This window comes from Mustela putorius, unplaced genomic scaffold (genome assembly GCF_011764305.1).
Source record: "Mustela putorius furo isolate JIRA1106 unplaced genomic scaffold, ASM1176430v1.1 tig00000407_pilon_pilon_pilon, whole genome shotgun sequence".
In the NCBI taxonomy this organism is placed as follows: Eukaryota; Metazoa; Chordata; class Mammalia; order Carnivora; family Mustelidae; genus Mustela; species Mustela putorius.
In genome coordinates, this window is record NW_025421373.1 from 21,377,738 (window position 1) to 21,392,998 (window position 15,261).

General features: G+C 37.2%; 1 protein-coding gene across 1 annotated transcript; it reads left to right on the forward strand.

Annotated features, from left to right (window-relative positions):
* The first annotated feature begins 272 nt into the window (after positions 1-272).
* Positions 273-4,645, forward strand: SPINK13 (serine peptidase inhibitor Kazal type 13). Its single transcript, XM_004738112.1, has 3 exons — positions 273-342; positions 3,827-3,864; positions 4,514-4,645. The coding sequence occupies exons 1-3, from the start codon at positions 273-275 to the stop codon at positions 4,643-4,645; spliced, it is 240 nt and encodes a 79-aa protein (XP_004738169.1).
* The last annotated feature ends 10,616 nt before the right edge of the window (positions 4,646-15,261 follow it).

A 15,261-nucleotide genomic window follows, 5' to 3' on the forward strand; every position in this document is an offset into this window, starting at 1 on the left:
CTTCTGGCAGGGGGAAAAAAAAAAAATTAGTGGTTTACTTTCTCTCTTTGGAGCAGAAGGGCCCTCAGTTCTGAATCAGGCCAGTGGATCAGTGGATCCTGATCAGTGGATCAGGCCAGTGGAGACCATCATGGTCAAATTTATAGGAATGCAACACCTCAGCGTAGTAGGTTCTCTCATGTTTGGAAATCCACCTGTGCAAGATATTAGGCACAAACTCTCTCAAGCCTTTTCCCAGGTCTCACCAGAGCAGGACATTGGATGAGATCAAAATGGCTGCTTTTTCCTACACGACCATATTTTTCCTGGTTTCCTCCACTTTGGCACATACTGCTTTTTCAGGTAAGCAAACTTACAAGTCTTGGGAGAGAAACAAGTGATATTCTTTAAGTTGTAGAAAAGAAAAATTGCCATGTGTGACCAAGTGGGGAATGTTAGGCTGGACCACGCAGAGTGGGCATCAACTGGGTATCCCTGTTAGGGAAGGGAGTTACTGTGGAAAACCCTCCAAAATTTGAAAATGAAATAACATGTTTCTACATAATGCATGGGTCAAGAAAAATTCAAAAGGCAATTCAAAATTATTTTGAACACAAGGAAAATAAAACAAAATGAGCAAAAGTTTAGGTTCAGAGAAGGGTCATTACCTCCATACCCCTTTTCCTTTTCATTCCAACCCCACAGCGGTCTTCACAGAACCAATCTCTTTGATCTCTGTCTTTACTGTGTTAAATAGAAACATATGTGTGCACATTGTGTCATTCTCCTACTTTCTTATATAAAAGATAGCATATTACAGATACCTGTTTGCAACTTGCTTTTCTCAATATACAAATATCCTGTAAATCAGTACATATAAATTCACAGGGAGCTTCCTCATTCTTCTATCCAATGATACAGAGCTTCCTTGGATGGGTATACTAAAGTTTAATCTATCAGTCTTCTACATATGGACATTTAGTGTTTTCCAATACTTTGCAATTACAAACTATGCTGCAATAATCTCATGTTTATGTATTTTGTATTGTTTGAAGTGTATCTTTAGTGTAAATTCCTTAAACTAAAAGATATCTGATAGACTGGAAGAAAATATCTATAACACATATCACAGATAAAGGACTAATATATCTAATACCCAAGAATACTTAAAACTGAGGAAAAAAAATAAAACCAATTGCCAAATGAGTAATATGCTTACATATACAATTCACACACACATACACATACCCTGAAAATACAGAAATGGCTCTTAAATCTGTATAAGATATTCAACTTCATTATAAAAAAAATGCTAATCAAAACCATGCTCAAGCACCTCACCTACTAGATAGCCTTTCCTATACTAAGATTAAAAAGAAATTCAGTTGATCTTTGCATGGTCTCATTTCTTAGGTTCAGATGTATTGGAGGCCTTTATTTTTCTTTTTTATTACTATATCTAGCCACTTTTGTGATTAAAAGATTCTGGGGTTTTTTTTTTTTAATTAGAAAGAAGTATTCCTTTTTTTTTTTTCCCTACAGTATTTTCTTTCTTCTTTTTTTTTTTAATTTTTTATTTTTTATAAACATATATTTTTATCCACAGGGATACAGGTCTGTGAATCACCAGGTTTACACACTTCACAGCACTCACCAAAGCACATACCCTCCACATGTCCATAACCCCACTCCCCTTCTCTCAACCCCCCTCCCCCAGCAACCCTCAGTTTGTTTTGTGAGATTAAGAGTCACTTATGGTTTGTCTCCCTCCCAACCCCATCTTGTTTCATTTATTCTTCTCCTACCCACTTAAGCCCCCATGTTGCATTACCACTTCCTCATATCAGGGAGATCATATGATAGTTGTCTTTCTCCGCTTGGCTTATTTCGCTAAGCATGATAAGCTCTAGTTCCATCCATGTTGTCGCAAATGGCAAGATTTCATTTCTTTTGATGGCTGCATAGTATTCCATTGTGTATATATACCACATCTTCTTGATCCATTCATCTGTTGATGGACATCTAGGTTCTTTCCATAGTTTGGCTATTGAGGACATTGCTGCTATAAACATTAGGGTGCACGTGCCGCTTTGGATCACTACGTTTGTATCTTTAGGGTAAATACCCAATAGTGCAATTGCTGGGTCATAGGGCAGTTCTATTTTCAACATTTTGAGGAACCTCCATGCTGTTTTCCAGAGTGGCTGCACCAGCTTGCATTCCCACCAACAGTGTAGGAGGGTTCCCCTTTCTCCGCATCCTCGCCAGCATCTGTCATTTCCTGACTTGTTGATTTTAGCCATTCTGACTGGTGTGAGGTGATATCGCATTGTGGTTTTGATTTGTATTTCCTTGATGCCGAGTGATATGGAGCACTTTTTCATGTGTCTGTTGGCCATCTGGATGTCTTCTTTGCAGAAATGTCTGTTCATGTCCTCTGCCCATTTCTTGATTGGACCATTTCCTTACACCACACACAAAAATAGACTCAAAATGGATGAAGGGCCTCAATGTGAGAAAGGAATCCATCAAAATCCTTGAGGAGAACACAGGCAGCAACCTCTTCGACCTCAGCCGCAGCAACATCTTCCTAGGAACATCGCCAAAGGCAAGGGAAGCAAGGGCAAAAATGAACTATTGGGATTTCATCAAGATCAATAGCTTTTGCATAGCAAAGGAAACAGTTAACAAAATCAAAAGACAACTGACAGAATGGGAGAAGATATTTGCAAACGACATATCAGATAAAGGACTAGTGTCCAAAATCTATAAAGAACTTAGCAAACTCAACACCCAAAGAACAAATAATCCAATCAAGAAGTATTCCTTTTTTAAAAAATTTTAGAAAGATTATATATGCAATTGGCATAGTCTATTCCTGGAAAGGTTGGTAGGCTTCTTGTTTCCTCTGGGAAAAATTTTAAAATATAATTCAAGTTTCTCTTTGAACTTTGGAAAGTCTAACTTTTGGAAAGCTAGAATTTTCCAGACTATTTCAAAGATCATATTACAGGGGCGCCTGGGTCGCTCAGTGGGTTAAAGCCTCTGCCTTCGTCTCAGGTCATGGTCCTGGGGTCCTGGGATCGAGCCCCACATCGGGCTCTCTGCTCAGCGGGGAACCTGCTTCCCCTCCTTCTCTCTCTGCCTTCCTCTCTGCCTGCTTGTGATCTCTGTCAAATAAGTAAATAAAATCTTAAAAAAAAAAAGAGATCATATTACAGTGAGAGATAAGAAAGAGCAGGACGATGATAAGTCTTTTCTTATTTCCCTCTCCCACAGCCAGCTGGCCACCCTCTATCCCCCCAGGCAACACCAACATCCTCACACAAACTAGTTTGCCAAAATCAGTCAGTCTCTCCAGAGCCAAGGAGCCCTTAAAGTTTCTGATCATCATCTTACTATCCTCTTTAGTTTGGTATCTTGGTAGGAATAAGCCCAGTATTTTATTTATCATAACATATTTAATTAAAAAGACTTCAAAGTACATACACTCATCCCGATGCAATGAAGAGGAAACTATAAAGTCAACAAAAATCAGGTAACTTAATGAAAATAACATAGTCTGCAAATTACACCTACAACCTCAACTGGTTTTTACTCTTTCCTCAGTGACATAGAAAATTTATAAAGTTAGGACTATGAAAATGAAGGAAAGAAAGAATAAATGAATAAACTAGTTAACAAAAGAACACCACCCACAAATTCTGTTGCTATAAATTATTTTGTATACTTTTGTGCAAATGAGTAATTACTTTTTTTTTATTCAGCTAGTAACTTCAGTGGGTGAAATCAAACTCCATGAAGAACGATTTTCTTTTAATCTATTGTGTATGTACTTTGTCTGCAGCATTCTTCAAACCACGTGATATAAATAAATGGCCTAAGGTAAATTTAAATTTCTCAGTGAATTGTGATGCTAATCTGATCACTCTCTTGATATGAGAGACCTAAAACTTCACAGGGGTATGTAGAACAAAAGTTTTCCATGTGACCTTGGGCATGTATAACCTTTTCAGACTTACATTTAATCTAATGTAGCACAAACATTATAACAGTAAAATGCATCTCTGAGCATTAAATGAAATGACACCTGTCAGTTGCTCAAGGTCATAAAGTTAAACCATGGTAAATACAGGATTTATTCCCAGCCTCAATACAGAACTCTCACTCTCAACAATTATATTGGAGCTCCTTCCCCTAGAATTTCACAAATACATACATATCTTTACTCACAAACTTCTTAGAATGAATTCATGGCATTGGGATTCCAAGTTTAAGTGGAAACTTTACATAGGGGAAAAAGTGGGGATTTTATAATGCTTATGACTTTAGGAGATGAATGCGTCACCACATTTTCTGACACTGCAGTCAGCAAAAAACCTGCCTGACCAAAACCCAGAAGAAAATGTTGAAAAAGATCAATTGAATAGGTATATTTGATATTATTTCTAGGGGGGAGAAACTGACAGGCCAGGAATAGATGGAAGAAAATCTACCGACTGTTATTCATATGACATTTTTTTGATATTTGCAGCCCCCATGTAAAATGTACTACCCACTGGATCCTTCTTATACATCAGAGTGTCCAGATGTGATATCATATGTTTGTGCTACAAATGGCCACACTTACAAGAATGAGTGTTTTTTTTGTGTTGATCAGTGGTAAGTTCAAAATAAAATACCATTTTTTTCTTTGTTTTTCCTCACAGGAATATCAAATAATCTTAGCCAAGGAACTGGATTTACTGAGGGATGGGATATTTATTTTAAATAACCTCTATTGTTCATAAAAGATTGAGAACATACTATGTATAAAGAGAAAAGTCTTTCTGAAAATTTCAGTTAACATTCAAAGTTGACTTATTTAAAAAAAAGAAAGAAAAGCTTAAGTGGTGTTTTGGCAGAACTGAACAAAGATCATATTAATAGATATCTATAGATTATACCCAAACGATGAATAGAAATCCATTTTTTCAAATCACTCAAAAACTTATAAGAAATAACATTGACATGCCTATGAATAGTGCCCATACATATTGCTTGGTAGACATAAATAGATATAGATAACAACACAGACATAGGTAAAGACATAGATAAAGGTATAATTATACATCTAAATAATAAAATGGTTATGTGGGCATACATAGATAAAAATTACTGTTGAATTATATATTCCTTTGCCTTTCAAGTAAGTTCAATAGTAAAATTAGATAAAAAATTAATAATATTCCTCATGATAAATTTTAACTCCATTTGAAGTTGTTTTTGGAAACAATTTATGTCTTGTTAGTAACTCTTCCATGACTTGTTTGATCTTCTGTATTAAAATCCCCAAGACTATCCCCAGGTTGGATGATTTGCTAGCAGGACACATAGACCTTAGAAAAGCTGTTATATATATGGCAGCTGTTTATTACAATGAAAGGATATGAGTAAAATCAACAAAGGTAGAAAGCTTACAGGGTGGAGTCCAGGAGAGAGCAATCACAAGCTTCCAGTTGACCTTTCCCAGTGGACTCACACAGTGTTTAATTCTCCCATCTATGATGTGTGACAACACATATGAAGTTTTGCCAACTTGGGAAGCTCACCAACACCTTGGTACCCAGCCCTTTCATTAGAAGCCAGTCACCTAATTTTGTGGCACCTGAATGACTGACAACTACTGTTTCCAGCCACCCTGAATTCCCAGAGGTCAAACTGACACAAAGCGACTCAGGACCACAGGGAATAACAACAGACATTCACTTGATCATAAGCTATATGGTATGGCCTATAACCTCAGGTTATAAAATCACTCTTATCAGGAGGGATATTCCAAGGGCTCATGGTTACTTCCCAGGAGCTAATTTGAACTTCCCAAGTCTGTTGAACTAACTTTTTAGTGCATATCTTCCTTTGAAAAGAATCTTTATGGGCTTCCAGTGTCATGTTTCCAACCCATGAGGCTGTTATTGCTGAGCACTGAAGGAAATGGGGTGTAGAAGCTAGTCCAATAAAGAAAATATGTGTTCATCTTCAGAGCAAGTGCTAGACTCTGATGATTGCAATGTCATTTAAAGGAAAAGAATGGGAACTGAAAAAAATGGAAAATAACCATGTATCTACCATCGCAAAGCAAGATGAATGAGAATTCATGAATGTTACCAGACTATGTGGAATTATTAAGTTACATTAGCATTTCTTCCTAATAGCTGCTGTCACTTTCTTAGGCATGAGCTAATTAGGCAAGACACTTGGAAGTGCTTTCTTAGCTTCCAAAAGAAAGCTGGAGTAGCCATACTTAAAGAAAACTCTGATTTTAAACCAAAGACTGTAACAAGAGGTGAAGAAGGGAATTATATCATAATAAAGGGGTCTATCCAACAAGAGCTAACGGTTATAAATATTTATTCCCCCATTTTGGGAGCACCCAAATATATTAAACAATAATGAACATAAAGAAACTCATTGATAACAATACAATAGTAGTAGGGGACTTTAACATCCCACTTACATCAATATACAGATCATCTAAGCAGAAAATCGACAGAAAAACAATGACACATTGTTTTGAATGACACACTGGACAAGATCGACTTAATAGTTATATTCAAAACATTTCATCCTAAAAGAGCAAAATACATATTCTCTTCACATGCACATGGAACAATCTCCAGGATAGATCACATACGGAGTCACAAATCAGGCCTCAACAAGCATAAAAAGATTGAGATCATACCATGCCTATTTTCTGACCACATGCTATGAAACTTGAAAGTCAACCACAAGAAAAAAATTTGGAGAGAGCACACATACATTGAGGTTAAAGAATATCCTACTAAGGAATGAATGGATCAACCAGGAAATTAAGGAAGGAATTTTAAAAAATACATGAAAATAAATGAAAATGACAACATGATGGTCCAAAACCTTTGGGGGTGCAGCAAAAGCAGTTCTATAAGGGAAGTTTGTAGCAATACAGGCCTACCTCAAGAAGTAAGAAAAGTCTCAAACATAAAAACTAACATTATACCTAAAATATCTAGAAAAAGAACAAAAAATGAAGTCTAAAGGCAGCAGAAGGGAAATAATAAAGATTAGAGCAGAAATAAATGATATAGAAACAAACCAGCGAACAAAAATCAATAGTTCAAGAGATCAATGAAACCAGGAGCTGGTTCTTTGAAAGAATTAATGCAATTGATAACCCCCTAGCCAGACTTATCAAAAAGAAAAGAGAAAGGACCCGAATAAATAAAATCATGAATGAGAGGAGAGATCACAACCAACACCACAAAATTATGAATAATTATAAGAGAATACTATGGAAAATTATATACCAACAAACTGGAAAATCTGGAAGAAATGGATAAATCCTTAGAAACATATAAACTACCAAAACTGAAACAGAAAGTAGTATAAAACTTGAACAGACAGATAACCAGCAAAGAAATTGAATCAGTAATCAAAAATCTCCCAGCAAACAAAAGTCCAGGACCAGGTGGCTTCACAGACAAATTATGTCAAACTTTTAAAGAAGAGTTAATACCTAGTCTTCTCAAACTGTTCCAAAAAATAAAAATGGAAGGAAAACTTCTAAGTTCATTCTATGAGGCCAGCATTACCTTGATTCCAAAACCAAAGACCCCACTAAAAAAGAGAATTACAGGCCAATATCCCTGATGAACATGGATGCAAACATTCTCAATTAAATACTAGCAAATCAAATCAAACAGTACCTTAAAACAATCATTCACCATAATCAAGTGGGATTTATTCCTGGGCTGCAAGAGTGGTTTAATATTTATAAATCAATTGACATGATATACCACATTAAAAAAAGAAAGAACAAAAATCAAATGATCCTGTCAATAGATGCAGAAAAAACATTTGACAAAGTACAGCATCCATTCTTGAAAAAAACCCTCAACAAAGTAGGGACAGAGGGAACATACCTCAACGTCATAAAGGCCATATATGAAACCCACAGCTAATATTATCCTCAATGAGAAAAAACTGAGAGCTTTTCCTCTCTGGTCAGGAAATAGACAGGGGTGTCCACTCTCACCATTGTTATTTAACATAGTACTGGAAGTCCTAGCCTCAACTCTCAGACAACAAAAAGAAATAAAAGGCATCCAAATCAGCAAGGAAGAAGTAAAAATTTCACTATTCACAGACAACATGATACTCTATATAGAAAACCCAAAAGACTCCACCAAAAATTTGCTAAAACTGATACACAATTTTGGCAAAGTAACAAGATATAAAATCAATGTAAAGAAATCTGTTGTATTTCTATACACCAATGATAAAGAAACAGAAAGAGAAAGGAGGGAATCAATCTCATTTATAACTGCACCAAAAACCATAAGATAAATATATAGGAATAAACCTAACTGAAGAGGTAAAAGATCTGTACTTTGAAAATTAGAACACTTATGAAAGAAACTGAAGAGGACACAAAGAAATGGAAAAATATTCCATGTTCATGGATTGGAAGAACAAATATTGTTACAATGTCTATACTACCCAAAGGAGTCTACATATTTAATGCAATCCCTATCAAAATACCACCAGCATTTTTCATGGAACAAAAAAAATCCTAAAATTCGTATGAAACCACAAAAGACCCCAAATAGCCAAAGCAATCTTGAAAAAGCAAAGCAAAGCTGGAAGCATCACAAGTCCAAACTTCAAGCTGTATTACAAATATGTAGTGATCAAGACAGTATGGTACTGGCACAAAAACAGACACATAGATCAATGTAACAGAATGGAAAACCCAAAAATGGACCCTCAAATCTATGGTCATCCAATCTCCAACAAAGCAGAAAAGAACACCCAAGGGAAAAAAGATAGTCTCTTCAACAAAAAGGAGTTGGGAAAATTGGACAGCCACATACATGCAGAAGAATGAAATTGGACCACTTTCTCATATCATACACAAAAATAAATTTCTTAAGGATGAAAAACCTAAATATGAGATAGGAATCCATCTAAGTCCAAGAGGAGAGCACAGGCAGAAACTCTTTGACTTCAGTTGTAGCAATTTCTTACTAGATACATCACCACAAACAAGAGAAACAAAAGCAAAAATGAACTACTGGGACTTCATCAAGATAAAAATCTTCTGCACAGTGAAAGAAAAAAAAATCAACAAAACTAAAAGGCAACCTTGAGAATGGGAGAAGGTATTTGTAAATGGAATATCTGATAAAGGATTGGAATCCAAAATCTATAAAGAACTTATCAAACTCAATATCCACCCCCTGTAAAAAACAAATAGTCCACTTAAGAAATGGGCAGAAGACAGGAACAGACATTTCTCCAAAAAAGACATGCAGATGGCTGACACACGAAAAGATACTCAATATCACTCATCATGAGGGAATACAAATGAAAACCATGATGAGATATCATCTCGCACCTGTCAGGATGGCTAAAATTAACAACACAAGAAACAGCAAGTGTTGGTGAGGATGTGGAGAAAGGGGAACCCTCTTGCACTTTTTCAAGTTTTAAATAAAACTTGAAACTAGACAAAAGAACTTTAAAACTGAAGTTTTAAATAAAATCTTGAAACTAGACAAAAGAAAACAGAAGCGTGCAAGTCTTGGCCAGAATTGATACACAGTCATAGCTGCTATCCTTAAAAGAATCCCTCAAGCCTACTCAGTGTAGGACTCTCATAAATAACTACCAAGAAAATAGAATGAAAAATATTCCAGGTGCTTCAGAAGTTTTTGATCTCATTTGGCAAAAAGAATACAGGCCTAAAAAAAGTATGATAATAGAAAACAACACTGGTTTTGTTCAACCAAACAATATTTTAGTAAGTCTTGAAATGGTTGACAGCATTTCAAAAATCAGATTTTATCCAAAATATAGATCTCCAACTTATTTTGAAAAATTAAAGTTGTGTTAATAGGAAGTTGGGATTTCACATGGGAAAAAAAAAAAAGTAGCAACAGCTGTCTAGTAGCCGCTGCCCATCTAAATGGAGTTCAGGCATTTCAGACAGTCCCACCTCTCTTTTGTGGTGTAGGTGACCCCCTCCACTTGTTTATATTACCAGCTTGGCTCCTACAGGGTAACATGTTTGCAATCCCTTACCCAAGTGAGTTGATCAATATACATCAACGGCCAGCCTGAGATGGGGGTCAGGGTGGGGAGTCTCTTGGAAGAAGCTAAGTTTCAAGGATTCTTTTAAAAATGCAAGAGAAAATAGAATGGGAAATTTATACAGGGCTCTCTGCTTTGGAAAACATCTGGAACCAAGAAAATGGTGCGGGGTCTTTAGGGAAATTTAAGCGAAAAATTGTGTTGAGATGAATGTTGTGTATTAGAGAACAGTAATACCTCAAGGGGGAAGGTTAGGCAGAAGCTAGCCCTCTGAGAAAATATATACCAGAGTAAGGAGAATAGACTGTGGTCTATGAGCAGTGTAAACCTGGTGAAAATTTGGACAGAGTGTGAATTATGTGAATTATTAGGCATAGCATTCTTGTTGTGGTCATCTTTTACATCTTGGTAAAAAAAAAAAAAAATCTGGCATTGTTATGTTGATTCCAAAGGTATCAAAATGGGAATGAGTTAGGATGAAAGATTCTCTGTTGAAAAACTTCACAGAACATAATTTTGAATAATTAAGATATAGAGAAGGAATGTGGGGTGGTGGGCAGGAAGAGAAGGGTAAAAAGGGAATTGCAAAGCAGCTCCCTTGCTCAGGACTACATTTGGAAGATGAGAGAATGTGAAACAATACCTACTTTCCTTATGATACTAATCTCATTTTTAAAAATCTCTTCTCTTTAGGGAACTTGGTCCTCATATTAAATTTTATAAATATGGAAAATGTGACTGATGAGTGATGGAGTACTACACTTGCTTATTCATTTCACTACTTAATTCCAAAAACTATTTCTTTTGGAATTTAAGGGCATATGATAAATGACATCTATGCTACACCCAAATTTGGAACAAAGCTAAAAATCAAGGAATCAAACAAATGAAGAACCAACTGATATATTTATTACAAATAAAGATAATAATGAAAGAGGTGGCATTTACCCTGTGTAAATGATTGTTTAAAATAAGCTTTCATTTTCCTTGCGTCTTAGATCTGTCACTTCCCGAATTAAACTTAACCCCAAAGTGCAGGCTCACCTGTGAGATCTGACCCGGCCCCACTAATCTCACCTAAAGATGAGCATAAGAAAACATCTCAAGCACACATACAAACACGGCTGTTTAAGACTTTCTACCTCATACTTGTAAATGAAGCTCACCTTCACTAGAGGAAAAAAAATGTTCATATGCTAATAGAAGGAGGGAGAAGTCCCAAGAACTTCTGGGGGGAAAGTATGTTTTTCAGAGGAAGAGTAAATATCATTTGACCCCTTAGTTTTAGCATTTTTAATCCTTAATCATTCCACTGTTCCTAAAACATTGGTCAATAAATTCATTTTTCATTTTTGCTTAATCCGTCTTATAAGCTCTCACTTATAACGGAAAGATCTTGACTAAACAGGGAGATGAAGCCATTATTCTACTTTTGAGGCTGGGGAAATTTCACTTCATGGCCTCCGTACCATTACCTACTGCTGCCACTAGATGTCAGCCTCACTCTTTTATCGTAATCTGACCAGTTCTTTGACGGGGATGGTCCCCACAGTTCTGCTTTCCCCCTCCCCTTTCCAGCTATTACACAGCTCAGTTTTGCTAGCAACAGGGCTTTTGTCCTCTTACATCCTCCTCTCTCCTTCCCCTGGCACCCCTGGTCAGTAGGGTCTATCAGGTTGGATATCTTTGGAGCTGGGAAAAATCGTTTCAGGTCTTTCTGTTTTCTCAAAGAGTCTCCTAAAATACAGATCTTCTCTTGCTAATTTTGATCATCTTGTGTAATTTAACATTATTTTATTATTTCATCCTTCCATCTCTATTTTCAAAGATAATAAAAGGCAGACCAAAGAAATGGAACAGTAGAACAGTAACTCCACCAAGTTAAAAGTCAAGGAATGGAAATTAATTGCCTTCCAGGCAGGACTGTCAGAGAGAGAGAAGTTTGGTAAGAGAAGATGGGGACATAGTTATGTATTTCTTTCTAGCCTGGCCATCTGATCTGGACATGTTACATTTAGATAGCACCCATCGTAAAATATGTAGGTATAACCTTAATTCATAGAAACTTTGGCTTAACTGATAAATCTTTTTATCTATTTATGGGTACCACTAGGATTGGTGGCTTCCTGGCATTGATGGTAGCAGCTGAGGAACAGGGCAGAGACTCTCTTTCAGCTCCAGTGGGTACATTTGCCCTCTGGGCTCTGCCACTGAAGGGGGCCCTGCAAAAGAGCCCATGTTCGCTCAGACAACAGTGATTTCAACTTAAAGGAGATTCTGTGTCATCTGGGAAACAAAGCGGAGGAGAATATGTTAAATATTTCACAATTTCCTCTTCTTAATGAAGTTAATCTAAAGTTCAATCTTAAAATGAAGAAATTTGTGTCAGTTCCAGTGAGGTATGCTTTCTTTCTTTTTAAATTCAGTGATGCAAGCTGGATGATTTCTTCCCAATGCTGGATGAATTCTGTTGTTACTCTACCTTGTGACTCATGATGTGGAATCTTAAAATTATTCATTCATTCATTTGGTAATGATTTGTGGAGTAGTTCTTACTCTGCAATGTACTGTATACTAGGGGCTAGTGAAGCAAGCAAACAAGGCAGGCAAGATCCTGTTCTCATGGAACCTGCATCGCAGGAGCCAGAGATGAATGATGTGCAAATAAAGCAACAGGCATAACAGGTAACAATGAATGCTGTGATGAAAATGAATAAAACAAAGTCATATAATAATAAGTGAGGCATATAATGGGAGTTCGGTAAGTAGACATTAAATGGATGTGTGAGACCATAAGCTCCCAGACACAGAAACTAATTCAAGTCACCAGGAGGAAAGATTATGATAAGAAATAATAAGAAGAGAGACACATGGAGGAAAAAAAATCTAAAGAAAAAATAGATGAAAGAATTTTGTAATTCAATTTCACATAGAATTCAGTGGAAAACATGTAGCCTAATCACAGAGGACACGGGCTGGAGCCTCACTGACTTATAAGTTGACTCTTTTAAAGAAAAACCAGCCACTTTATATAATCCTGGAATTGGAGAAAATGGAATCCCTCCATAGGCTTGATGTGTCTATGGCCATCATACTAACTCTTCTCTCTGCACCACTGATTCCCTGGCTCTTCCAAAATGGCTCCTTGTCATCATGCAGGGGTCTGTCCTCATCATTCAGGCTCTGAGAAGGCTTCTCGAATCACCCAATGCAATATGTTCCTTATTTCCACATTTTACTGTTCCAATGCCATGATACAATTTCTTTTAAATACTTGTCGAAATATGGAATCATCTTACTGTTTTTTATTATTTTCCTTTTTTTACCCTACAAGAAAGGAAGTTCTAAGAAGTAGGATTTTTAATCTTCCTTATTTCTCTCTGTTATCTCCAGTGAGGATGACACTGACCAGAATAGCAAAGGGAAATGGTGAGGGTGATCACGGCTTGTGCTTCACTGTTATTAAGTAATGGGTCTAGAGAACCTAAGGGATTCTACACTGTAAAAGAACTTTTAAAGAAGCTGATCTGTATCATCTGTAGAAAAAGGACCTTGACTAGAACCTCCAGAGCTGCCTTTGCATATCTGAAGGGATAGACTTGGAAAGAGAGAGCAGACTCATTCCCTCAGTCTCCACTGAGGACACTAGACACTAGAAGCCCTACCGAGATGGAGTTCTGTTCCATATGATGAAGAACTGCTAAGCAGGCCAAACAGACCAAAAATTCAGTGATCTTCCTTAGTAACAAATCTTTATATTGTACATCATAACCCTCGAGGAAATAAGAGTAAATCCTTAGTTCTCAGGGTTAAAGAAAACACTAGCATCTCTGTAGATGTTGTAAAGTAAACTATGGCAAATTAACTTTGGAGAAAATGGAGTTAAAGTATTACAGACGTTTAATGAAGCTAATAAAATAAAGTGCATTGTGAGTTCTCCCAAAAGAAACAGTGTTCCCTTCAGTACTGAGCATGATAGACTGATAGACGTGATCTTACCAGTAGGAGCTGGAAGCTGTGTGTGTATGTGTAAAACTAAATCCAGATAGTGTGAGGTCACACAGGAGCAAAAAGAACCAACAGGAAAGAGAGTTGTTACCTTTCATTTACATCACCTTGTCCCATAATTGAAACTGTTCGGCCTCAGCAATTCCAAAAAAAATTAAAGAGAATCAAAGCATAGGATCCCTGGATGTGCTAACTCCTTGTTGCTGCGAAAATCAAGGAACAGGGTCTTGCCAGACACAAGATCAAAATGCAAATATCCATATCTCTAGGTTATAGTGTCCCAGCACACAAAAGGGCACGAACAGTGAGGAGTACAAAGAAGAAGGGGGAGGGGGGGAGAGGGAAAGAGGGAGGAGTAAGGAAGGGGGGAGGGGCAGGGAGAAAGAAGGGGGAGGGGTAAAAGAGGAGGAGGGGCAGGGGTGGAGAGGAAGAGGTGAAGGCAGAGGAGGGGGAGGTAGAGAAGAAGAAGAAGTAGGAGGAAGAGGTGAAGGAAAAGGAAAGGAGGAAGAAAAAGAGCTAGAATGTGAAGGAGCCACATAGGGAAGAGAGAGAAGACAAACAAAAGGCAAGAGCTAGCCCACCCAAATCTAGGCCATTGATTTTAAAATTATCACAAGAAGACCTTGAGGGTGTTGGATGGAGTATGTGATAGAGGCCAGGAAGGAACGAACTTAGGGGGTTTGGAATGGGCTGATACAGCAATTAGGAGGTAAATAGTAGAGCTGCAGCTTCTTCTCTACCACCTCCAATCCACAGAATTATTTATCCGTTGTACATATTAGTGTTTCAAGGAAGGGTTTTTAACTTGAAAACCTGAAGCACCAATCTCAAACCATCTCAGGAGATGTGGGAGAAACAGGAAGCACGGTGTAGAGAAGGGACTGTCACAGCATTGCACCTTAGACAGATGAGAGTGGAGTGATGCAGAAGGAACACTTGTCCTCTGACTCTAGATCACCCTCTCTCCCCACTGGGACCCTGCTTCTTTCCAGATGATCCTCACCCATGAAAAGGTGACATACTCTGATCCAGCGCCCAGTTCCTTCTGCCTGCTCATTTAAAACATTAGCTGTCCTTCTTGACTTCCTTGATTTGACCAGTTTCACTCCTATTATTCTAATTTCCAATGTGTCTCCAAATCTATCTCTTAGATTTAGATTTAAGGGC